Source organism: Electrona antarctica, assembly GCF_951216825.1.
Source record: "Electrona antarctica genome assembly, chromosome: 21".
Classification (NCBI taxonomy): Eukaryota; Metazoa; Chordata; class Actinopteri; order Myctophiformes; family Myctophidae; genus Electrona; species Electrona antarctica.
In genome coordinates this window covers 41,964,548-41,990,648 of record NC_136802.1, presented here as the reverse complement: position 1 = coordinate 41,990,648, position 26,101 = coordinate 41,964,548, and the positions used below count along the sequence as shown (strand labels likewise).

Here is a 26,101-nt window from a genome sequence, read left to right as displayed (position 1 = left end):
ATATAAAACCTTACACCACTCAGTTCACACGGGTGTGATTTTTTAGTCAATGGTGGCTTGTAAACACTCCTCCACTCAGGTTTAACCTCTTCCCCCAAAAGCAAATGACCCCTCCAAGGTGTGTCAACCCGATTGTGCAATTTATCCTTATTTAAACATTTTACCATCATTTCATATAGCGTTTTGCCGTTTGCCTCCATCAAGTCTACGACATTATAACTATTTTCATTTATGAAAACCCCAGCACAGTTACCAAAGTCAGGACAGATACCAAGACCTGGAAATAAATCATCGTTATGAGGCCCAACCAAACCTTTGCTATATTGTTCCAGCAATAGGCATTCATGTCCAGTCAGTTGGTGCTTCCAGTGATCAAGCAGCTTATTAACATTCCTCACAGATCTCACTCCTAACTCAGATGCTAGAGCAGCAGCATTATCCAAGTTAGGCCCAGCAATGTTCACAACAGATCCCAAGGTTAGAAGCCCAGCCCTGCGAAACACTTCTGCAACAGCTGAACCTGCCCAGCAGGGGGTGCCCAAGCGTTCTCCATGCACTGCAGGTTCTTGTAACCAAAACAAAGAGGTGTTTTCCTCCAGCCTCTCCTTCACCAACACTTTCCAGATAGTGAAGATTCCGCGGTAGAAAAGCGGCAAATCCTTGAAGATCATGGTTTTAAAATCCACTAGAAACAGTGAGTTATTCAGGCCCAGTCCATTAAAGCGTTGAAGAGTGACATGAGCAAGTGGTCTCCATACCAAATCTTCAGGTCCATACAACAAACTGCAGACGGAAAGCAGCACCTCTACTAGGCAGGAAGGTAGGAAGGAAGAGAACAGCTTGTGGAATCCAGTGCAGTTTATCCCAAAATAAATTGACCAAGATAACCTGAATCTTTGAAAGCAGTTTTGGAGGAGGGTCCACACAAGCTAATCTATGCCACAAATAAGACACCAGATTATTAATTATGAGTGTTCTACCTCTATAGGACATGCTTGGCAAAAGCCATTTCCACTTTTTAAGCTTTCCTTCTATTTTTTCTAAAACATTCTCCCAGTTCTTTTTTAACATGGACTCTTCACCCAAAAAAACACCCAAATACTTTATACCTCCTTTTTTCCAAATTAACCCTTCTGGTAAACTTAATTCATCTTTCAATTTATCCCCGACCATTACAGCCTCACTTTTTGCCCAATTAACTTTGGCTGAGGAGAGCTTATTAAAAAAATCAATATTCTTCTCCAAACAATCAATGTCTCTTTGTGTATTTACTGTTACAATTACATCATCTGCATAAGCAGAGAGTTTGACTGCTGTCATGCAACCAGGGAAAGAAACACCTGAAAGTTCTCTCCTTAATTTATGAAGCAGTGGTTCTATGGCGAGAGAGTACAACATTCCTGAGAGTGAGCATCCTTGTCGTATCCCCCGTTTTACATCAAAAGGCGCAGCCAAGCCACCATTAACTTTAAGTATACTCGCAATGTCACTATACAGTACCTTGATCTTAGCAATAAATCCAGAGTTGAACCCAAAGGCACCTAAGGTCTGCCACAGGTACCCTCGTTCAACTCTGTCAAAAGCTTTCATTTGGTCTATGGAAATAAGACCAGTATCCAAGCCGAATGAGCTAGAGACGTCCAAAACATGCCTAATTAAAGTGATGTTGTCACTTATTAACCTGCCAGGCACACAGTAAGTCTGATCGACATGAATGACCTCACTCATCACCTCTCTGAGTCTGGAGGCCAGAGCCTTGGAGAGAATCTTGTAGTCCCCACACAGCAGAGAAACAGGTCTCCAGTTCTTTAGCTCCTGTAGATCCCCCTTCTTTGGCAGAAGGGTGATAACTGCCCTCCTGCAGCTCAGTGGCAACAGTCCTTTGCTCAAACTGTCCCGAAACACCTCCAGCATATCTCCACCAATCACTGCCCAAAACGACTTGTAGAAATCAACAGGCAGTCCATCAATGCCTGGTGCTTTGCCGTTTCCCAGGCTCATGAGAGCAGTGTACAGTTCATTCACAGACAGTTCTCTGTTCAACACTGTGTTATCGCGCTTGTTCACCTGAGGAAGTCCATAACACGAGTCAGCGAGCTCAGCATCCTCCACATACTCCTCTTTAAACAGTTCTTTGTAGAAGGAGGTGGCATATCTCCGAATCTCAGGAGTGCCCGTGATTGTAGAACCATTGTCTGCTCGCAGTGAGTGAATTATCTTTTTCTGACCATTCTTCCGCTCCAAACCAAAGAAGAACTGCGAGGGGGCGTCCATGTGAGATGCATTCATGAACCTGGACCGGACCAGAGCTCCCTGTGCTGTAAAGCCCAGCAGGTTGGCTAACAAAGCCTTTTTAGATTTAAGAGCTTCACTTTGCTCTTGATTTGCTGTAGAATCTACCAAATTATGTAGCTCTACCACTTCAATCTCTAGGTCTTGAAGAGACCTGGTAATATGTCTAGTAACATTGCGAGTATACTGCTGACAAAAATGTTTAATCTGGGTCTTACCAATATCCCACCATTGCTGCAATGAGGAATAGTTAGATTTATTCTGCCTATGTGAGACCCACAGAAGTTTTAAAGCCTCTGCGAAAGATTTGTCATGAAAAAGACCCGTATTAAAATGCCAATACGCACTTTGCACCTTAATATTCTGTATGTAACATGAACAGTGAACAAGACAATGATCAGATAAACCAACAGGAACAATTCTGCAATCTTTAAAAATACCAAAATGTTCAAAACAATACAAACGATCAAGCCTAGCCAAAGACAAAACGATGTGTACTGCCTAGCATTTCTACGAAAACCCCTCGACACATCTTTCAACTCATGAGTCTCTATTAGACGCCTAAGTCTAACAGAAGAAGCAAGATGAGGCTCTAAGTGATTTCTGTCAATTGACGCCAATTCTGTGCAATTAAAATCGCCACCCAAAAACAAAAAATCGTCACTGCAGTTTTGAATATTACACAAAATATCCAAAAAATTAATTCTTTCAATGGCCAAAACTGGAGCATAAACATTAATACAATTCATTGTCACGTTTTCATATTGAACTTTCACTTTTAAAATATAGCCACACATTACTTCTTCCACTTCAAAAGAATAAGGACTGAAGCCCTTTGAAAAAAGCACCCCAACCCCACCGCTGTTAGACAATTTATGACTTAGAATAACCTCCAGGCCACTCTTGTTTTCATTTGTAACATCACTGTGCGTTTCTTGAATAAAAGTTACATCCATTCTTTTTAACTCTATCAGTTTATAAAGAGAAGCTCTTTTTGCATCACTTCTGTTTAAAGAACCAATTTTAAAGTCCCCCATCAAAAATAAAAAAATTTACAGTACAGAAAACACACATACAAATGTGTGGAAAAACCAAATCAACTTAATCATCATCATCCTCTATAGTTGCCTTTTTATCTTTTGTATTCATTTTCTTAAGCCTCCAAATCTCTTGGTCAGTAAAAGCCCCATCTTGCAAATTGTATCAATAGGATAGAACTCCATTTCAGCCTCCTGTGAGGAGACAAAGCCTCTTCTTGTGAAGGAGACCAATCACATTCATCATCATCTGATGTTGACATATTTTCCATTGCTTTCAAATTTTTACCTTTAGTACCAGGTTGTTCCTTTTCATTAACACATTGATTGCTAGCCATTTTGAGCAGAGCTATTCCGGCTGTGCTAGGGGTGATGCATTGAACAAAAGGACCTTTTCTGAGGCCCACAGTAAATGTTCTCTTATAGCGAAAATCACACAGCATACCTCAAAAGAAAGCTTAACTTGTCCACTCCAATTTAAATCTTCCATCTTCTTCCATTCTGGCGATATTTACCTTTTTGTAACGCCTGCTTTTGCAGCTTGAACAGACAGCAGAGTTATGGAAGCTTGAAGTTCACATACATTGACAGACAGATATAAAAATGAACACAAATAATATCCTATACATACTATACACCGAATGAAAGCCCTGAATGTGTACTTTCACGAGGAAAAAAGTACACATCGATCCCATCTACAGTTCGTCAGTAATTGGCTATTGAATGCAGCTTGCCCCCACCTGAGAGAACTCCAGAGAAGACATGGACCAGAACAACTTGTGATTCACAAAACAAGGCCTATAGCGACCTATAAATACTATATACCGTATGAAACTGAAGACTCCCTGCTTTCATAAGAAAAAAACTTCTACTGTAATAATAATGAAAATCACACCCCTGTGAAGTGAGTGGTGCAACTCTGTCCCATATTCTGTTCTCTACTTATTCAATACAGCTCGCTATATACGGACTGAGGCCCCCCATTACAGTTTGGTTTGTGGTGCCCACATTATCAGTGGCTTTTGTAAAAGCCACTGATAATGTGGGCACAGACCAAACTGTAATAAAAAGGTGACTTTCTGCCTCAGTCCGTATATAGCGAGCTGTATTGAATAAGTAGAGAACAGAATATGGGACAGAGTTGCACCACTCACTTCACAGGGGTGTGATTTTTATTATTATTACAGTAGAAGTTTTTTTCTTATGAAAGCAGAGAGTCTTCTGTTTCATACGGTATATAATATTGATATGTCGCTATAGGCCTTATTTTGTGAATCTTGAGTTCAGGTCCATGTCTTCTCTGAAGTTATATCTGGTGGGCGCAAGGTGCATTCAATAACCAATTTCTGACAAACTGTACATGGGATCAATGTGTACTGTTTTCCTCGTAAAAGTACACATTCAGGACTTTCATTCAGTGTATAGGATGTATAGGATATTTATTGTGTTCATGTTTATATCTGCCTGTCAATGTCTGTGACTTTAAACTTTCCATAAGTCTGCTTTCTTACTCTAGGAGGAGGAGGAGGAGGAGGATGATGATGATCGCCTCGCCGAGCCGAATCTATCGCACAGATTGCTTTCATTCCGTCGATCGCACTAACAGGGGACATCAAAGTCTTGATCAAAGTCCCACTATCCAGCGTTGTCATTAGGCCTAGTACTTATCCATCTGTACATGTCTGGGCATGTAGATAACCGGCGGCGATGTTGTACAGAATATAAACCATTTAGGATGGGGAAAAGTTTTGTTCGTTATAGGCTAAGTTACAACCGGGTCGATTACGTCCCTGACGCGTTCATTGCAATCTTATCACTGCAATTATAATGAATACAAAAGTGTTTTACGATCGATCACACATGATGACGGCTCCGGCGGTGATCCCCCAACGGAAGACCTGTGTAACCCGGCCACAGTATCGACGGACCGTCCCTCGTCCCTCGATACTGTGATTAGTTTGTTAGTTCGTAGTATGAAGAAGGAATCATGCACCCCCCCCGTCCAATTCTGTCCATGTGTGTTGCAGACGTTATGCAATGCCGATACGGCGCAGCTTCGTCTTCGTGGGGTTTTGTGGCGGTTGGCATCCATACGGTGCAGAATTGTTAGGCAGCGTTCATCATGTTTTTTCCATGATCAGACAGACAGACCCCCCCATCTCGCAAGGTCCTCCTCCTCGGGAGAAACAGGAGGGGAGGGGGGAATCGAGTGTTGTGGTGTTGGGTGAAATGTGATACTTCTATTCACACACTGACTAGACTAGATCATGGGCGCGTCCATTTTAGATAACCTGCCTTCTACACGTAAAGTGGCCCGCCGCCCTGTTTTCATGAGGGGGGAGGCTTTTTTTTTTTTTTTTTTTTATCACGTGAGCGGTTCTTTGTAGCAATGAAAGGGGGATGGTTCTTCATTGTCCGGGTGGGTAAAAAGATGAATGAAAGTATTCAATAAAAAAGTGATTAAAGACGTACGGATACATGGTTAGCAAATTATGTGTTAAGTTTCCTTTTGGTGGATTTACTAGATAAACATATATCCTCAAAAATGTATTTTTTCCCAGCAACTACAGACATTTGGCCAAAAAACATGTTTTGAACAACTGCTGCAGTCTTCTTTTTTTCCCCCGACTGGCCTGCTGGTGTGTTTGATGAACCTGCGCTTCTTTTTTCAGCAGACACACTTTCACCTGTTAGTCCCTCTTTAACCACATCGTCAGCCTGACGCTGCTTGTTAATCTCTTTATTCCCATTTTTCTTTGTCAGTTTGTTTCTCTGTAACACCCCGCTGGTCTTTTCTTTTGCACCTTTGGCCACTTTCTCTTGATCATTTAATTAATTTTGCTCGTTCTGATCCCCCTGCACAGAACTCTGCCCTTGCACAACTGCCTCCGTTTCATTTTTGCCGTACCGTAAAGTGTCATACTGTACTGTACCGTACTGTAATGTACCATAATGTACTGTAACACAATGTACTGTACCGTACCATACTGTACTGTAGCACACTGTACTGTAACATACTGTGTTGTACTGTACCGTGCTGTAATGTACCATACTGTAATGTACCATACTGTACTGTAGCATACTGTACTGTCCTGTAGCATACTTTACTGTACTGTACCGTATCGTACTGTAGCATACAACAGCATGTGAGCGTTGCGGATCGGCCGAGAAATCCGCTCTTCGCTCTCGGCGGCTTTTGTCCCGCTCGTCATTCGTTCGTGTTGTGTCTTGAACATGTTGCTGGCACTGTCGGTCGCCACGCGAATCACGCGTTGACGAATGTTCCAATATTTCAGCACACTTTCATACTTTTGGTAAATGCGCTCTGCAGAGTCTGCACACACTAAATCCAAGCGTTTAGGTTCTAAACACTTATTTGTAACAGAAGGAGGAGGAGACACTGGAGTAGCACGGACAATTTAAGCCTTTTAGTGCAGGAACAAAAGCCCCAAAAGTTGACTATACCCCTCCCCGAGGTATAACAAAACGGGACATAGTTTTTTCATATCTTTAGGATGTCCCGTTCATGAAATGGATTGTCCCGAGATTTACTTTTACTGCAAAAGTCTTAAAATTGATCCATGAAGTGACTCACCACATAGGCAATAAAAAACGCCTATCTGAAAGAGAGAGTTCCAAGTAAATCCTCTGTAATTTTTTACCTGCTGTTTGTTTTTACATCATACTTGCACAAATTGTCTACAGGTAGTGTGCCTACATCCCAGAACAATCAGAATGCCAATATTTGGTTCTAATGTGAATCAGCAGCCTTTTATATAAGGCCTTAAATAGGCGGAAATAGCAAAAAGTTTACTTTTCTGACATTCACTTGTAATTTTGGTCCTACTATTTATCAACAAAATGTGACATTGTTTTTTCATATCTTTAAGATGTCCTCTTCATGAAATGGATGGTCAGAAGTTTTACTTTTACTGCAAAAGTCATTAAATCCATCCATGAAGTGATCCCCACTGAAAGAAACGCCTACCCCCCACCACACACACACACACACACACACACACAGCGGTGGCCGAACGGATTGCGGAGCGGTCTTGATACCGGAAGGTCGCCAGTTCGAATCAGCGGTCCGACACGTTAAAATTACCACCGCTGAAGTGCCCTTGAACAAGGCATTGAACCACTACGATGAAATGTTCTATGAGCAGGGCCTGGCTGGAAACAAGTTATTGAGCTTAGCCCAGATACCCTGGGTAAATATAGTAATCATTTCATTTCACACACACACACTTTATATATTTTTATGTTTACATGGAAATTAGAATGTATTATTTTACTGTCCAATGACACAGGCCAAGTTATTGTGGAACATCCTAGTTGGATATTTCTGATGTGAAATGGCACAAGGGACCCCCACAAAAAGTCCACCCCAAAATGGTGCCCTTTTCTGGGGGTTGGGCACCTTCCCCCTCAGTGCTCTCTGCCCCCAGGATGCCAATATTTGGTTCTATTGTGAATAAGCAACCGTTTATATAAGGCCTTATTGTGATCGCAGGTCGCGTTTACTATGAAATCGTACATTTTTGTCTGTCAGTCAGTGTAACACTCTAAAGCCCCAATCTATGGTGCCCAGGTCTCATAACATCACGTGGCATCGGAGGTCCCTGATGTCATAGTAAATACAACCTGATGTCGCAATTAAGCCCATACAGTATATGGAGATCCCTGATGTATCAATATTGGCCAGCAACTCTACATCTGACCTCAAACCGCGCCCGGCAGTCGGCGAAAACTAGAGTTCTCAACAGGCCTGAAAATGAAGGCCCAGCTCATGTGCCCTCATCAAACCCTTTACACTCAAGACACTGCCCCTGCTGCCACCCTTAGATCTATATGGAGCTGACCTGTTCTGACATTCCATATGTTGATCTGACCTCATCAAACCCTGTACACTCAAGACATGCTCCATATATGGCCAGTACAGAATTAATTCCATATGTTGATCTTACCCCCCATGCCAAAGCGCCAGCGCTCGCCCAGCAGTCACCCAGGTGGATGCGTGCACGTCACCTCGCCCTTTATGACGCGGTCGCTTCTCACCCTCAGGCGTCTTACTGGTTATAAGTGGATTGATCTATCTATCTATCTATCTATCTATCCAACAGTTTTCTTTTCAAGAGTTACTTCTAAATGTTCTAATCCTGATCCAATACTGTAAAAGGCCTATACAAACTTAATAACAGGAAATATATTTTGATGCCATGTTTTTAGTTTACTCACATTCATGTGGAATCTAAGGATGTTTCTGTCTTGAGCCTATGCCTCAAAACAGCTGGAATGACAAAATATTGTTATATAAGGCAACATTGTTGTATGCTAGATGTATAGGTGTGGGTGAGGCCTAACGTCTTCTATGGTACTACTTATCAATCAGCAGCTTATTCTCAATGTCATCTTGAGCATTGTGGGGGGAACTGACTGACTGGGGCCAAATTGGTTTCCATAAGCTGCTGATTGTTGATTATTCATTAATAATGGCACACACGGGGGCACGGTGGCACAGTTGGTAGTGCTGTCGCCTCACAGCTAGAACGTCCTGGGTTCGATTCCCGCTTGGGTCACTTTGGGTGCTGGCGGCGTGTTTCCTCCTCCGCATCATCAGTGCCCATACCCGAGGCGGGGTTGGCGAAAGGGGCTTTCTGTGTGGAGTTTGCATGTTCTCCGCGTGTCCCCTAGGGTAGGTACCCTCACAAAAAACATGCAGTAATCCTGGTCTCTAAACTGCCTCCCCCTGGCCAGCCGGGGTGCCTGATGGAGGGGAAAGGAACTGGTTGGAATAACGTGTTCCTTCCACGCGCTACGTCCAACCAGGGAAACTCCCACTGTCAGGTGTAAAGGAGCAACTTGGACACTCAGGCATGAAGGAAGCATGAGTTCAAGTCCGTTGCTCTCCCCATGTCCCCCATATATGGGGACTAGGTTGGCGGAGGGTGTGTAGAGCCCAGGATCACATTAGATAATTGACACAGGGGTGAAAAATGGGTTACAAAATCGTGGGATAAAAATTATTTAAAAAAAAAAAGAATGGCACACACAAAGCTGTGAATTCTACAGCATTAAACCATACTGCATTTAGGCTATATGGACCTCATTTCATTTTAATTTCATTTTATTTCGCACATAGTGTAACACAATACAGTACAAATCATAATAGATAACAATTAATATATTTCATAATTCATTTGTCTTTCATACAGTATCTGATACACCTATGACGAAAAGGAGCAGGAAGAAGAATAAATTCTTATAAATACCTGCCCCCTTTTCACTTAAAAGTTTAGTTTACTTTATTGATTGGCGCATACACATCTAAACAAAACAAAACAAAAAAACAAACAAAACAAAAACAAAAACAAAACAAAAGAGAAAAACAAAACAAGCAAGAAGTTGAGCAATGACACGTGCACAAATGATAGCTCTAGCTCTAGTTAACCTATTCATCGTCTTCATATTGTCTAAATATTTGATTTTTGTAATTTTAAATAGACCTATAGAATACAACATCAATAATGTGTCATTCTTGATGCTTTCAGGTGTAGCGATATTAGGTCCATCTGAGAATAATAGATTCTATATGAATATGAAGTGGCTGGGTAAAAACATATTGTCTCCACCAGGACGAAAGGCATGGCATCTCTATGTTTTTCACCCTGTCTGTCCGTCCGCGTGTGACCGTCATCTGTACAATAAAGAAACAGTTCTTTCAGATTTTTCATATTCCATCCTGACTGGCTAAGATTGACTTCCAGCCCACAATAACCTGTAATTGGTCTGGCGGAGACCTGTACTCTTGAGTGTAACACCTATGATTCTAACCCAGAGTGCCTATAAAACCCTAGCCTGGCTAATAAGCCAGACTCAAATTGCCAGAGGCAATTGTTTTTGACAACGGCTGATTCGTTCTGGCTTATTAGCCAGGCTAATAAAACCCTGCTCATGTACGATAGACACTACTGTCTACAGACACCTGTAGACACTGGGGTCACTGTATGCACTTTTTTTGGTGCAAAAAGTTAATTGAAGAATTGCATGACTTTTGCATTCAAAGTAAATAGATTGATGGTTGATACTGCAGTTTCTATGCTTTTGGCTATTTCTGCCTCTAATAAGGCCTTATATTAAAGCCTGCTGATTCACTATAGAACCAAATATTGGCATTTAGGTTGCTTTAGGATGTACCTGACTAGACCATCTGTGCAAGCATGACATAAAACCAACCATGCAGCAGGTAGAAAATTACTTGGATCTTCCTCTTTCATGATTGAGGCGTTTTTTCATTATGTGGTGAGTCACTTCATGGATTAATTTCTTGACTTTTGCAGTAAAAGTAAAACTTGGGACAATCCATTTCATGAAGGGGACATCCTAAAGATATGAAAAAACTATGTCCCATTTAGTTCTAACCCTGATAAAGAGTAGGACAAGTGAATGTTGCTCAGAAAAGTTAACTTTTTGCTATTTCCGCCTATTTAATACCTTATATAAAAGGCTGCTGATTCACAATAGAACCAGATATTGGCATTCTGATTGTGCTGGGATGTAGGCACACTACCTGTAGACCATCTGTGCAAGTATGATGTAAAAACAATCAGCAGGTAGAAAATGACAGAGGATTTACTTGGAACTCCCTCTTTTAGGATAGGCGTTTTTTTTGCCTATGTGGTGAGTCACTTCATGGATTAATTTCATGACTTTTGCAGTAAAAGTAAATCTCTGGACAATCCATTTCATGAAGGGGACATCCTAAAGATATGAAAAAACGTTGTCCCGTTTTGTTATACCTCGGGGAGGGGTACCTCAAAAACTAAGCCTCTTTTAGAGGGTTTTTTCCTGCACTATTTTTATTAGGTGCTAGTATACATACGACTATAACGTTTTGACCTATGCGGTCTTCATCAGAGTCATGTCAAGTCAAGTTCATGACTATAGGTCGAAACGTTAGTCGTTTGTATACTAGCACCTAATAAAAAGGCTTACATTGTCCGAGCTGCTCCAGTGTCCTCTCCTGTGTCCTTGCTCCTGTGATGCACCGGACAGGCCGTTCCTGGCTTGAGGCGCGTTGGTAGACTCCCTTTGTACTGATTTGTAACACTTTTTAAACGTGTGCCGTGTGCACTGAGCGGCTCGGAGCGGAGGACAGTTCTCGTTCCGGAAGCCGTTCTGACCCATTTTAAAACCCGCTCAGTGCTCAGTTCAAAATGCAACCGCTCCACTCCTCACGCCGATCGTGCTCCGCACCGCTCACATGCTCTGTAGCGTACTGTACTGTACTGTACTGTACTGTACTGTACTGTACTGTACTGTACTGTACTGTACTGTACTGTACTGTACTGTACTGTACCGTACCGTGCAGTAGCATACTGTACTGTATTGTACTGTACTGCACTGTGCTGTACCATGCTGTACTGTACTGTGCTGTAGCGTACTGTACTGTACCATACTGTACTGTACTGTACCATACATACAGTACAGTGCTGTACTGTGCCGTACCATACCGTACCGTACTTTACTGTACTGTGTGTGTGTGTGTGTGTGTGTGTGTGTTATATCTTGACGACATTTAGGTATTTTGTCCATCTCTGCCAACAGTGAACGTCTTCGCTGCAGTGCAGATCACATGGCTAAAGGTCACATGACTTGACCAGGAAGTGGAATGAGAGAAGGCGCTGATACCTCACAACAAGGATTGCAGACTGTCCGCAGTGCCCCCCCCCCCTCCCCCACCACCCCCCACCCCACTACTGTGAACTCGCACCTCTCTCACCAGTTCACTACAGTAAGTCACTGGATTTCTCAAACTACTAAGGACCAGGGGCGTTGTTCTTTTTTTGTACAGTTTGTTCATTCTATTTTTGTTTTGTGTACAGTATGTGGCCCATGGTGACATTGATCAATTCTGTATTAAAAGCGTCTATTATATTATTCATGCCCCAAAATCTATAGTTCTCACACACTATTAAGGCAGCAGCCATTTTTCACTTGAGCACAGGGGCGCAAATGGGTGGGGGGCGGGTGTTATCCCCCCCAACGTCACATTTGTCCCTCCAAAGTGATCTTAGGAGAAATTTAGAACCATAAATAAATAAACATGAGTGTTAAAATACTTATTTAATAGAACCTGCACCCACTGAAATTGAAATCCTGCACAGATAAACGCAATATATTTTAAAGGCTGTAGTTTGGCCCGTTCCCTCTAAACAGGAAAATCGTTGTCACTTGGCAAGGCGCCAAGCCCCTGCCTCGCATCTATAGCAGACGCTATGCATTGTATTAAGCCCTCAATGTCATTAACGACATATGGCACGTTATTGTTTTTAATGTTTTATCGCCGTTTAATTGAATCCTTGCTCTTGTTTTTCGCCCAGTGTTACAAGAGAGCACAATGCAACGAACAATTACTCGGATGTTTAAGAAAAGAAGGAGCTTACGTTTGGCAGGCACTTTGAGCGATACCACCTTGATGGAAACGACAGGCTACTTCACAAACTATCTATACCGTCTTACCATTGAGTGTTTACTTTTTATGTTTTCATCAGGAATAAATCCTTACGTCTTAAGATAAATCCTTTGGCCCTTATTTATCAACGCGGTGTACACCAGGTTGTTAAGGGCCTTTATGTCTACTGTCTACGTCTCGCCAAACCAAGCTAGTCTAGGTGCTCTGATAGAAGCTTCAAGCTTACAATAATATATCCTACGTGATTAAAACATTAAAACCCTCTCCTCTCCTGAAAACTGCCCAGGAGATGATGCCGTTGTACATTTTATATAGAATAGGCTACTTACAGTTGGTCATACAGTGAGATTTGATCATGAGCTGCTGATAATGTGGTTAAGCTAAAGACAACGTTTTGAGACACATGGGAGGGGAGGAAGCACACAGCCAGGTAATTCATAATAATAATAATAATAATAATATCTGTGCCAAAATGCAGTTTTGTATGTGAAGTTTCGGGGGGTTTGGGGTAGCACGGTGGCACTGATCCAAACTCTCTTAAGTCCGATCCCAAACCATAACCCCACATTTTGGGGGATGGGGGGTTATTGGGGACTGATTTTCGGTGGCGCCCCGGCAAGGCCACTCTAACCCCCTCTAGTGTTCAGTGGCATTTGTCACTCATTCTGTGGGCCGTGGAATAAACATTGTTTTGACCAGAAATGCCAACTGGGACAAGGAATAGGAGATACAGGCGATTTAAAGAAACAGATAGAATGGGTCTCTATGCACACGGAGATCAATATGGTGCCATCCAGTGTTATTGACAACATCAGCTAGCAACCCAAAGCTAACGTGAGTAGCATTACGACCTGATCAATCAAATCAAGAGCACTATAATAAAATATCAATTGCCGTACATCTACGGCATTGGCGTTAAGTGCAACATGTATTAATTGAGGTAGATTAAGGCCAATGGCGTTTTATGTGTTAAGCCACTTCTTTCCATCAACACCAAATATATTCGCCTTAAAAAATAGCCCACCGATAAGCTGTCATCAGCTTTTAGATCTGATTATTTTTGCCAAATGCTCCCCCCAAAATCGGAATGCTGGGGTTTATTTTTGAGCCAACATGGCAGCCTTGCGGTGTGTTGACATTCTTTCTTTACCATGCAGGAAGCAGATATACAGTAGTGGAGCCAACATGGCCGCCCTGCGGTGTGTGTTGATGCTGTGGGTGCTCCTGGCTCCCGGCTGCTCCGGGAGGCTGCAGGTGGAGACGTCAAGGCTGCAGGTGTCCAGAGGGGGCGCTGTTTCCCTGACTCACAGGCATCTGGAGGTGAGGGTGGAGCAGACGGCTCACTGCAAGGTGGAGGCGGTCCTTAACGAACCCGTCACTCAAAGAGTAGGACGACTACATCCACCGGTGAGTCTGTGTGTGCGTGTGTGCGTGCGTGCGTGCGTGTGTAACATAATGTTACAGTATATATTTGACCTAAATGACGTTATAACAACAAGGACAGGATGATTTAAAAAAAAGTAAACATTAGGCCTATGTCTTATTCAGAAATGACTGGACATGTGGAAAACTATAATTAAAAATGCAGAGTTACATTACTTTTTACATCATCTTCTGATAATTGAATGTTTGGACATGAAATAATCCCGCACTGTGTAGCGTTTTGTGTCATTAGCATGGGCGTGACGAAATATGCTACAGCTTGTTGTTGTTACTCTGATGCAGCTGCTCGCTTAACCCACATGAACGGTAAAGATACAGTACCAAGGATTCGACAGTGCTGTCACTGTTCAACACAGAAGTAACACAGACTCAAAGGTGTTTATAAACCACAGTCAGTGACACATCGCTGACGAATCCTTGGTATCTTCATTCGACCGATTCAACTTTTCACCGCTGTTTGGAAAATCCTTGACGCAAGGTTATAGAATTCACGGTCAGGAAAACTTGGGATTCCCTTCCTGTGTACCGGTGGGATATGTCCCGTGGGCCGGCACATGTATGTGTACCGGTGGTCGGGAACCTCTGGCTTAGAGCACTAAATGTCATGTGGCCAATATAAATACTGTGGGCTTTTTAATGTCTGGAATGGGGAAATGAATGTGGTCTGGAACGATATATGGAACCCGAAAATAGGCGCCACTGCTATATTCTCCCAAAACATGTAAATGGTAAATGGTGCATTTATATAGCGCCTTTATCCAAGGTGCTTGACATAGATTGTGCATTACATTCACCCACACATTCATAGCCTATACACTGATATCGGCGGTAACCATGCAAGGCACCAACCAGCACATCAGGAGAAAATTAGGGGTTCAGTGTCTTGCTCAAGGACACTTCGACACTAATGTTTAAAAATATATAAATAATTAGAAATTTAAAAAAATGTTTTGTAATTGTTGTAGGTGTTTGACTGTAGTTTCCTGGAAGGTGAGGTCTCATATGATCATAACGGCAGTCCTCTGCTGGACCAGGACACTGTGATGCTACGAGTTTACAGGTTGGTTCATAATCCTGTTTTTGAGTGGTGTAAACCACTCCTACAACTGGCTTTGTTAGTCTGTCTGTCTGTCTGTGCAGAAAAAATGAGCATGGTTGCTACGGTCACCCAGTTCACCCGGGTGTGATTTCATTACGTCAGACATTACGTCAGACCACAGCTGATCAGGCTATATAAGACCTTACTGACTGTCTGTCTGTCTGTCGTCTGTCTGTCTGTCTGTCTGTCTGTCTGTCTGTCTGTCCCTCTCCATGTGTGCAGGTTCACAGACAGCGAGACAGAGGTCCAGACCGTGGTTCTGTCGGTATCAGTTTTAGAACCCCGTCCCGGAGGTCTAGTGTCTGTGGGTTCCTCCCCTCTGGTGGTGTCAGACTATTATGGTCTGTCCAACGCCATTGACGGCTCTGTTCTCCGGGTCGGAACCCGGCCGGGCTCCGCCTGCACCATAAGACTGACGTCCTCCGAGACCAGCACCCCCTCCCTGGGTCAGCTGGTCACTGAGCTGGACTCTGGACAGAGGAAGGGTGAGTAGCAGGCTATAGGCCTACTGATGAACTTAGTACAGTGGGCCGCAAGCCCCCTCTGTGGGCCTTTTTGTGTTATCCTTTTAGCATAGCCAGGGCTGGACTGAGACAAAAAAATCGTTTTCACAATTTTTCAAAAATAGCAGATCTACAAGCTTGTCTGCTATTTTTGAAAAATTGTGAATAGCTAAAGTGTAACATAATGCAGCCCCATTGCCCCCGCCGGCGGGGGCAGCGGCTGTCCACCTCTGAACAGCGCTCAGTGGGTCAATGGAGACCCAATTGGTCTCCGGTTCCAACTCCGATGTTGCACATTTTCCCCCTGGGGTTTAAGAGGTTAAAACACCAAAAGGGGTTCCCATCCTGAATGGGTTAATACCACCGCTTTTACAGAACAACATAAATTATATACACAACCAATAGACGACTACACTGAAACAGACAAGAGAATGTCAGACTATAAGGATTTCTTGCCTTTATTTGTAGTTGTTACGTCCCCACCAAAGAGGTCCAGGTGTTATTTTGTGCAAAAGCGCATTATAGGCAATTTCCCTTACCATAAGCCCTCAATGAATTGAATTGAATTGAATTGAATTGAATTGAATTGAATTGCATTGAATTGAATTGAATTGAATTGAATTGAATTGAATTGAATTGAATTGAATTGAATTGAATTGAATTGAATTGAATTGAATTGAATTGGACGTTGGGTTTTAGTGCTAATTCGCTTATTTCCATCGCTCAAAAACAAATATTTTTTGTATATCCTCTCTTCATAATGTCAATAGTATCCCAAGCGGCACACTTTACTACTTATTTCGATGGAAATAAGCAAATTAGCACTAAAACCCAACCCCCATTGAGGGAAATAGCTGATGGGAATATTTATAATTAACCTAATTAATAATGCTAATTAGAAAGGAATATTTTAACTTCGATAGCAGAGCAGGAAAACCCTGAATGTAAAAATACTTCTGAAAAAACTACTCAGTACCAAATACCCAGACAGGGAGCCTCTAACATGCAATTTACCAAAAATGGTTATAAACCTTTTAAACCAAGTAAATATTAAACTTTATCTTTAATGGTATAATGTTAATCTTATAAAAATGTAATACTATATTAATAAACCTTTTAAGGATAAACACTTTAGAGGGAAAAACTACAATACTAAAAATGAGAGAATAGGAAGAGTAAAAGTATCTCAGAGTATACCATAGAAGAGTACCTTAGAAGAATTGACACAAGACACAAGGAAGGAGTCGACGAGCCAGAGCGTAGGATTTTTCAGATGATATATTCCAAATTATATGGGGGGAGAAATCATGGTACATCCATCACAGCGTTCAAAGATCTCCCAGTGACAAAATGTCAGTGGAAACATTATATAGCAGAACAAACAAAACAAATCTTTGACATGGGAAGTATTCAGTTCAGAGGTTAACAAAAAGTGAACAATGGCGACACCTGTGGCTGGGAGGTTTACTAAGGGTAAGACTGGGAGACGTGGCTGATGGCCGTGACGACTAATATAACGTTTTAGGGACGTAATTAACGTTAAGTGGGAGTCTGGATATCTGCCTCGGCACCGCACCAAGGTCAAATAACATGTTTTCCATAGAGGGGCAGATAATGTAAGACGCCACGGAATGTGGCTAAATAAACATACAGGAGATATCTCACGGGTCAGAGAGGAGTGATATGAAAATCAGCGGGATCAATGTGACAAGTATGCAGGGCACAGGGCATATGAAAACTCATTCACAAAGACCAATGCACAGAAAATACCTAACAATAGCCACTAATGCGCTTTTGCACAAAATAACACTTGGACCTCTTTGGTGGGGACGTAACAATTACAAATAAAGGTAAAGAAAGCCTTCTAGTCCGAAATTCTCCTTTAACATTTGGCCCAGAACGGCCCACCACAAGCCTCTAGGCCGGCCCACTAAGGTTCATTATTTAGATATTTGATATTCATGCCCCGCCCCCTTCCTATACAAACCCATTTCAAACTCCATTTTAACCAAGATAGATTCATCGAAAACACCCGTCCTTTTTTCTGGTGACTGATATTGCTACGTTAGGGGACATGTTTTTTTACATTTATTTTTAATAATTTTGTTTGATGTTTTAGTCTCCTTTGGCCTCCTCCTATTCCTGATTATTTTCCAAAGAAATTATTAAAAATAAATGAAAAAAGCAACTGAAATAATATGCCCTCCCTCACGTATTAGAAGGACAATATCAGTCACCAGAAAAAAAGGTTTTGTGTTTTTTATGAATCTATCATGATTAAAATGGAGTTTGAAGTTACAATGGGTTTGTGTTACAATGGGTAGGAAGGGGCGGGGCAGCTAAATACTGAATTGAGCGACTTAAAAACCATTTGGAGTGTTCACATAAGCCTGAGTAGATGATACAATGACCAAAAGTGTTTTGAAAGTGAAATATCCCTTTAACACTTGTTAAAGGATTAGTTCACCCAGAACAGAACTTATATAACAGTTGTTTTATTTATTTTATTATTATTTTACTTTTTTACTTTGTTTTATTATTTTATATAGTTTTACATTGGGCGTACATGCTTAAAACTGTTGGAAAGGCTGGCCGATTTGCATCTGGATCCGTAAAAGTGCCAAGGTTCCAAGAATCTATAGTAGGCTACTATAGAACCAAAGTTATTTAAGTCGAAATGGGGCCACTGTGATGGAACCGATTCCTGGTTCCTCAATGTTGGATCTGGTTCTCCTATGTGTCTCACCCTGACAGGCAGGCAGACAGGTGCATTGTGTCCGGGCAACAGGCCTTGTCTCCATGACGGCACCCGGCCAGTTCCCTTCCTGAAGACGTCCTGTCAGGAGTTCCTGGGTCTGGCTCTGAGGTACCAACACCTGAGGCCCCCGTCCCCCGAGATAGACTACCTGTCTCTGAGGGTGGAGATACGAGACACCTCCACCAGGGCACTGCTGGAGGTACGCGCCACATACACACACGAACACATGCACGCACTCACAGGACGCTGAACCCCTAATTTATCCCCATGTGCATGTTGGTGCCTTATAATAATAATAATAATAATAATAATAATACTACAGTTAATTTATATAGCACCTTTCATGACATGACATGCTCAAAGTGCTTTACAGAGCAATAAAGAAAAAGAAAAGAAAAGCAAAAGCATAAATCACCAAAACGCCCCATAACCAGTCACACAGCAGTTCAGAGGTCAATAAATCAGGCATATAAGAACAACCAACGTTCAGAAAGCTAGCCGAAAAAACTTGGCTTCAAAACAAAGAGGAGATTCTGCTCTTTCAAACAAGACGGTAAGACCAGCGCACATAAACTGTGATATCCAGCAACAAACTTTTCCAACGAAAACATCTCGGCAGCCAAGTCTGTGGGCTTTTTATATTTGCTTTAAGCATGCCTGTTGACATGTGTGAGTTTTATATGCCATTGTACGCACTCGGAGCAGATGAGCAGTAGTAGAAGACATGAGGGGTGTGGTTTGAAACGTATCTAGGCAGGCAGTCATATAGTTACGAAGGTGCTAGACCATTGGAAGCTTTATAGACAAGTAAAACAATGTTTAAATCAATCCTAAAAACATCTGGGAGCCAATGTAGTGAAGCTAAAACCAGAGTAATGTGGGGGGTTGGTCTACAAGTCCTGACATTCAGAGGAAACAATGCAAGGCGGTGATGCAAACCTCCTCGACATCCCCAAGACCAAACTCCGTGCAGTACATGGGGTGACATGAGCTTTTGCCTTTGATGCCCCAACCCTATGGGCCATAATCAGACCGCAGCCATCTTGCCAAGAAGATGTTTAATAAAAATCCACCGTAGACATTTTATGAGCTACTTCCTGTCAAGAAATTCCTTGCATCCATTCCTTGGAGTTTGGAAGCGCTCGTTGAATATCACTCAACGGCCCACGTGTACCACCTGTTTTGAATTTGCACATAATGCAGGAGGCAGCAGGAGGTTGCTTTACAGATAACGAGCGCTTCCATACTCTACTTAGAAAATAATCATCTTCAAGGAATTTCTTGACAGGAAGTAGCTCATAACATGTCTACGGTGGATTTTTATTAAACAAAAACTTTACATATTGAAAGAGGATAATTCAAGCTTTCCCTACAGCTGCAATGTTGGTGATTTTGACGTTGTTTAATATAATTAGAGAGGACTTTTCTGTTTGGATGAATGGGCTGTCTATGGGAAGTATCACCTAGGTATCACCTTGCTGGCAAGATGGCTGTGGTCTGAATATGGGCAATAGAATGCCCTCCCTAAGGGTGTATTCCCCATGGGAATACATCATGTATTCCCCATGGGAATACATCACATATATAAAATGCCTTTATCATGAAACATGCGTAAGCTAAGAACGTAACTAGAACATAACTACATAATGACACTATACATATAAACTACACATATATACGTAACTATACTATGCTATACATATGTACTATGAGGTGCTATGGCTACATACAATGCAATTATTGTGCTGTCTACATGACATGCCATAAGTCTGTTTCAAATGCTATCTAAGTCTAAAAAGTGCTATCTAAGGGGGTAGGATAAGTGCTATGGGCCATGATGGAGTCTGAAAAGGTGGGTTTTCAGACTACAGCGGAAGATTGGGAGTGATGCTGCAGTTCTGATTGCAACAGGGAGTGCATTCCACAGTTTTGGGGCCAGAAGGGAGAAGAGTTTGGGATGTGTGGAACATTGTCCCGACGTTTTTAGTGAGGGTACTTCCAGCTTTCCTGCGTTGGCTGATCTGAGTGCGCGGGAGGGTTTGTAGGGTTCAATCATGCTTGCAAGATATGGGGGAGCCATACCTTTGGTTGCTTTGAATGTCAGCATCAGAGTTTTGTATTCTGTGCGGGCAGCGACCGGGAGGCAGTGCAGGGAGCGGAGCAGGGGGGAGACATGTGAGAATTTTGGCTGGTTGAAGACCAAACGAGCTGCGGCATTTTGGATCAGTTGGAGAGGCTTAAGTGCACATGCCGGTAGGCCAGTAAGGAGCGAATTACAATAGTCAAGTTTTGACAAGACTGTTGTCTGTATTAGGAGCTGGGCTGATTCCTGGGTGAGGAACGGTCTAATTTGTCGTATGTTATAGAGTGTGAACCTACAGGATCGAGTGACAGCTGTGATGTGAGTTTTAAACGAGAGCTGACTGTCCAGGACAACACCAAGATTCCTGGCTGTTGGGACAGACGTTACCAGGGCGTTGTCTACGGAAATAGTTAGCTCCCGCATAGGGCAGGATTTAGCTGGGAAGAAGAGAAGCTCAGTCTTGTCTGGGTTCAGCTTGAGGTGGTTGGAGGACATCCACTGTGAGATGTCAGCCAGGCATGCAGTGATGCGCTCTTCCACCTGGGTGGCAGAGGGGGGGGGGGGGGGGGGGGGGGGGGGAGATAGAAACAGTTGTGTGTCATAGCAGTGATATGATATATTGTGAGCAGAGATGATAGTGCCAAGGGATTTGGTGTACAGTGAGAAAAGGAGGGGACCAAGTACAGATCCCTGTGGGACCCCAGTTTGAAGGGGGATGATAGCATACCTTTCCAGGAAACCTGGTAGGTCCGGTCGGTGAGATGGGAAGAGAACCACTTTAGTGCCGTCCCGCCGATGCCTAGATCCGCTAGGGTGTCTAGGAGCAGCTGGTGGTTCACTGTGTCAAATGCTGCAGATAGGTCTAGGAGAATCAGGACAGCAGAGTGGGAAGCAGCCTGGGGAGCATGTAGTGCTTCTGTGACTGCCAGCAGGGCAGTTTCTGTGGAGTGTGCCTTCTTGAATCCTGATTGGTTGGGATCCAGCAGGTTGTTCTGTGAGAGATGGAGAGAGAGATGGAGATGGAGAGAGCTGTTACCTCTGTAAAGCCCCCCATGTAAAGTGTCTTTGGGTACTCAGAAAAGTGCTATATAAGTTTGAGATATTATATTATTATTATTATTACTTGTAACCAAGATACATTGTTGTACCATAATGTAACATAAATAATGTGTATTATTTTCCAGACAGAAGCGGTGTGGTTGCCAGTTCTAATCCAGGGTGCCATGCAGAACCAGCCCCCACAGGCCTCCTTCATGTCCTCATTTATCCTGGAGGTAAAACAAATACAAAATAAAATTATAATAATAGACAAAAGTTGGCGTTTAAGTGAGCCATGGTCAGCCGTTCATGACTATCCGAGTCAGTGCTATTGGACGGTAGTCAATATGCTCAGTGGCTCAGAGGTAGACTTGCCGGTTCCCAGTTCGATCCCGGGCTGAAGTGTCCTTGAGCAAGACTCCCTAATTGCTCCCGATGAGCAGGTTGGTGCCTTTCGTCTTTGCCGATAGTTGTTTGTTTCGGTCCGCACGGAAAAGTAGCAGCATCTGGAATGATGTCCTTTAGCCTGTGGTTTGTGGGGTCCGAGGACCCCCAGGGGTCCTTGAGAGAGTTCCAGGGGGTCCCCAGCTAAATGATAGGAACCAAATGGACCTTTATGGGTCTGTAACTCAGAGAGTGTACAAATGGAACCTTTGTACACTCTCTGAGTTAAATTAACTTTGATTTTACAATATAAATTGTAGAAATTTAGATAGAAATGCCATTAAATGGGGTCCGTATCGCCTAATTCAGGTAAAACCTGAGGGTCCTTGAAATTAAAATGGTTGAAAATCACTGCTAGAGCCGTACAAATCTTCTCTTATGGGGGGGGTCCCTGGCATATATTTTCTAATGGGGGTCTGTGTGCTGCTTCCATCAGGAGAAGCACACAGCAGTTCCACATCTCCTTGTATGTGTTCAATCACAGTCGTAAGGCCATCTTCTCGGCTCATAGGCGGTTGTCCATAGGAATGCATTATGTGGCGTTTCCCCACCAGCTCCTACATGCTTGGAAAGGCATTTCAATATCATGTTTTTCAGTCATGTGATTTGATGAATTGAACTGAATTGAACAAGGTGGATCCTCTTGTAAACAAGTGTAATGCTTAATTGGGTTGTCCACTCACAGTTAACAGTCTTTGTATTGAGTTTGTGCTTGAAATGTACTGTAATTCTGCAAACTGTCAATACATATTTCAATCAATCAATCAATGACGTGTCACGTGGTGTCCCGGGAACCATATATATAAAAAACTAAATCACACCCGTGTGAAGTAAGGGGCGCTCTTATCATCATACATCATCATACATCACATTCCATGTTCAGCCAATCAAATAATCACAAAAGTCACTCCGGCCAATCACTTTTGGTGTCTTCACTTTTCTCCTCAATATGTACGTTGATCAGCCAATCAAATCATCGCTATGGGGTGATCAGCCAATCACAAGCCAAATCCCGGAAAGCTGGGCATAGCAGGGACTAGTGCCCCTCAAAAAGGGATAGTTCTTGGTTACACACACACGCACGCACACGGGAGTCTATCCCCGTTACAATGCGCTAGACCCCTGGGAGATGGATTGCTGAGATGGAGCACCACAACTACCATCGGCTCCCAGTACTTCCCACACGACTTGCTGCACCAAGCCATTGCTACTCATTCGCTGAGTTGGCGGTGCCCGGGATCGAACCCATGAGCATTGTGGTTCAAAGGCGAGAGCTCTACTGACTGAGCAACCTGGACACAAGAGTTACATTATTGTTAAACATCTGCATTACTAAAGTCTACACAATTAGCGGATGTAGAATAATTGTTATTTTGATCAACGTTTGCCTGTTGCTAGCCCTGGAAACCACAGGCCTTTTACCAACATCAATACAGCAAGTTTTGGGTCTACGGGGCTACATTTCATCTGGTGGTCCGTGGCTCAAATGCCAAATGAATGATGGTCCTTGGTATGAAAAGGGTTGAAAACCACTGTATTAGATAAATAAATACAATGAATGAATTAACGATGTATTTATTTCTCCTGGGCTTAAAGGGATAGTTCAGAATGTTTTAACTTAAGCTGTATGAAATACTTGCCATTAATAACACAAAAACCGCCATTGCCATTACATCTACGTCAATTAAAAGCAATTAATAAATGTTACTCACGTTAGCATCGGGTTGCTAGCTGGTGTTGTCGATATCACAGGATCGCGCCATCATGATCATTGTGCCCATAAACACCCATTCTATCTGTTTCTTTCAATCGCCTGTATCTCCTATTCCTTGTCCCAGATGGCATTTTTGGTCAAAACAAGGTTTATTCCACGACCGGGAGCCGACGCTGTGATGCCTTCCACTACACTCTGTTGGCTCCGTTTGGTAAACAGGAAGTGACCACACATCGTCCAACACCCTAGCGTGTTGGACGATTTGGCTGGAAATCTGGCTTTTCAAAATAAGAGCTGAACAGGGATAAATGCTGGCGTGAATTATATCACAATTTATCAATAAATGCTGGCGGATTTAGTTCCAGTCATTTTGTGGGGAGCACATGGTATTCACAAAACTAGCGTCATTTGTATTGATGACTTATTTATACCATATAGTGCAACTTTCATTAATTTTTATCTCTATCACACAGAACTGTTTTTTGTGTCCAGTTGAACGAATGTTGCGCTAATAGTTTTTAAATGGGTCAACAATGCGAATGATGATTTTTTTTTTTTTTTTTGCTTTCACCTTTATTACATTTTTTGTAGAGGGATAGAATCACAGTAGGCTGACAGGAAATGGGGAGATAGATGGGGGGTGACAGTAAAGGCCATTGGGAGTCAAACCCACGGCACACTGCCAGACTGGATTTCCAAGGTGCCTGGACCGCTGAGCCACGGCTCAGGCCAATTCATTTTCTTTTAATGCGTGGCCCCAGGTGCCCCCCACAAAATGACCAGAACTACTTAACTCTATCTCTACCGCTAGCTGTTAGCATAAACCCCAGTTCCCAGTGCCAGCATACGCGTTCACTTTAAAAGACGGAGTTTGCCCGCCCCCCCACACACTCGCTACACGCACTCTAGTATCATTGGAACAACCACACACTGTTTACCTTTCGTCAGAAGCTTTTACATGGCGGCAGCGTCGCGGTACAAAGGCACAAACTAAATCGGAAATGTGGATGGCAGAAAATCCACCAAGGACAGTGATCCTGGAGTCCGATTTATAGAGGTTAATCCTCCTTTCAACTGCTTTGAACTGAGATTATATTTGCAATCCCATAGTTGGAACGGTGGGGCGTTGCTATAGGAACCGGACCAATGTTAAAAGCTTCCGTAGGCATTATAGACGGAGTATACGTTGGGGTACGTATATATACACTATACAGACCTGGGATAGGACTTGGGGGAAAAAATAGTTGATATTCACCAAAACCATTCAAAAACTCCCACCACGGGACTCGGGCAATCAATTAATACAGTTGCAACCACTATATTACTGGCAAGTATTTCATACAACTTAAGTTAAAAAAAATCACACCCGTGTGAAGTAAGTGGTGCAACTCCGTGTGGGGGTCCCCGGGGGGGGGGGGGGGGAGTTCCAGACCAACAGGAACGCACCCAGGGTGCCGGCCCGATTCCGGCGAGCCACCCCGCGTCCGAAACGGTTGAGAAATGACAGTTACCGTGTGGGGGTCCCTGTACTGTACTGTACTGTACTGTACTGTACTGTACTGTACTGTACTGTACTGTACTGGCACACCCGAAATCACCATATATACAGTTAATATACAGTTTGTGTGTGTGTTAGTTTGCGCACAGTTGGTGAAAAACACCATGCTGTTTTCGTGCTCAGACGCACCCACCCAGCCAGCCAGCCACCCAGCCACCCACACACACACATATTCACTTAAGGAAGTGGTTGCACCACTTACAAATTGTGAACTATCTCTTTCAGGTGGACCAGTTCATCCTGACGCCGTTGAGCAGGGCAGCGTTAGACGCCAGCGACCACGAGACCCCTCAGGAGCGCCTGGTGTTCAACGTGACGCTGCCCCCTGCCGGCGGCTACATCACACACCTGGACGACCACACCAAGCCGCTGGGCTCGTTCACATGGAGCGACCTTAACGACATGAAGGTCGCCTACCAGCCGCCCAACGCTAGCCACGTCCACAGGAGGACCTATGAGGTATTGATTGATTGATTGATTGATTGATTGATTGATTGATTGATTGATTGATTGATTGATTGATTGATGTACTTTTTTAGCTAGTTTAACCGATTGCATGCCACCATCTGGTGGGTAAACTCAGTACTAGTGCCACAATCCTTTCGTTGAACCGGAAGTGTTTGTGTGATGAGTCATAGCTACAGTCTGTGCCGTGTT

The 26,101-nt window shown here is 43.0% G+C and overlaps 1 protein-coding gene across 1 annotated transcript in view; it reads left to right on the top strand.

Annotated features, from left to right (window-relative positions):
- The window catches only part of LOC306914399 (FRAS1-related extracellular matrix protein 1-like), a gene marked incomplete at its 3' end in the record, with an annotated part of 115,728 nt that overhangs the window by 3,458 nt on the left and 86,169 nt on the right, over positions 1–26,101 (top strand). Inside the window, exons 2-7 of the mRNA XM_079491393.1 lie at positions 13,962–14,211; positions 15,213–15,307; positions 15,569–15,831; positions 18,604–18,806; positions 21,875–21,964; positions 25,670–25,903. Of these exons, the coding sequence (XP_079347519.1) occupies positions 13,990–14,211; positions 15,213–15,307; positions 15,569–15,831; positions 18,604–18,806; positions 21,875–21,964; positions 25,670–25,903 (1,107 nt within the window). The 5' untranslated portion in view covers positions 13,962–13,989. The remainder of the gene's footprint in view (positions 1–13,961; positions 14,212–15,212; positions 15,308–15,568; positions 15,832–18,603; positions 18,807–21,874; positions 21,965–25,669; positions 25,904–26,101) is intronic.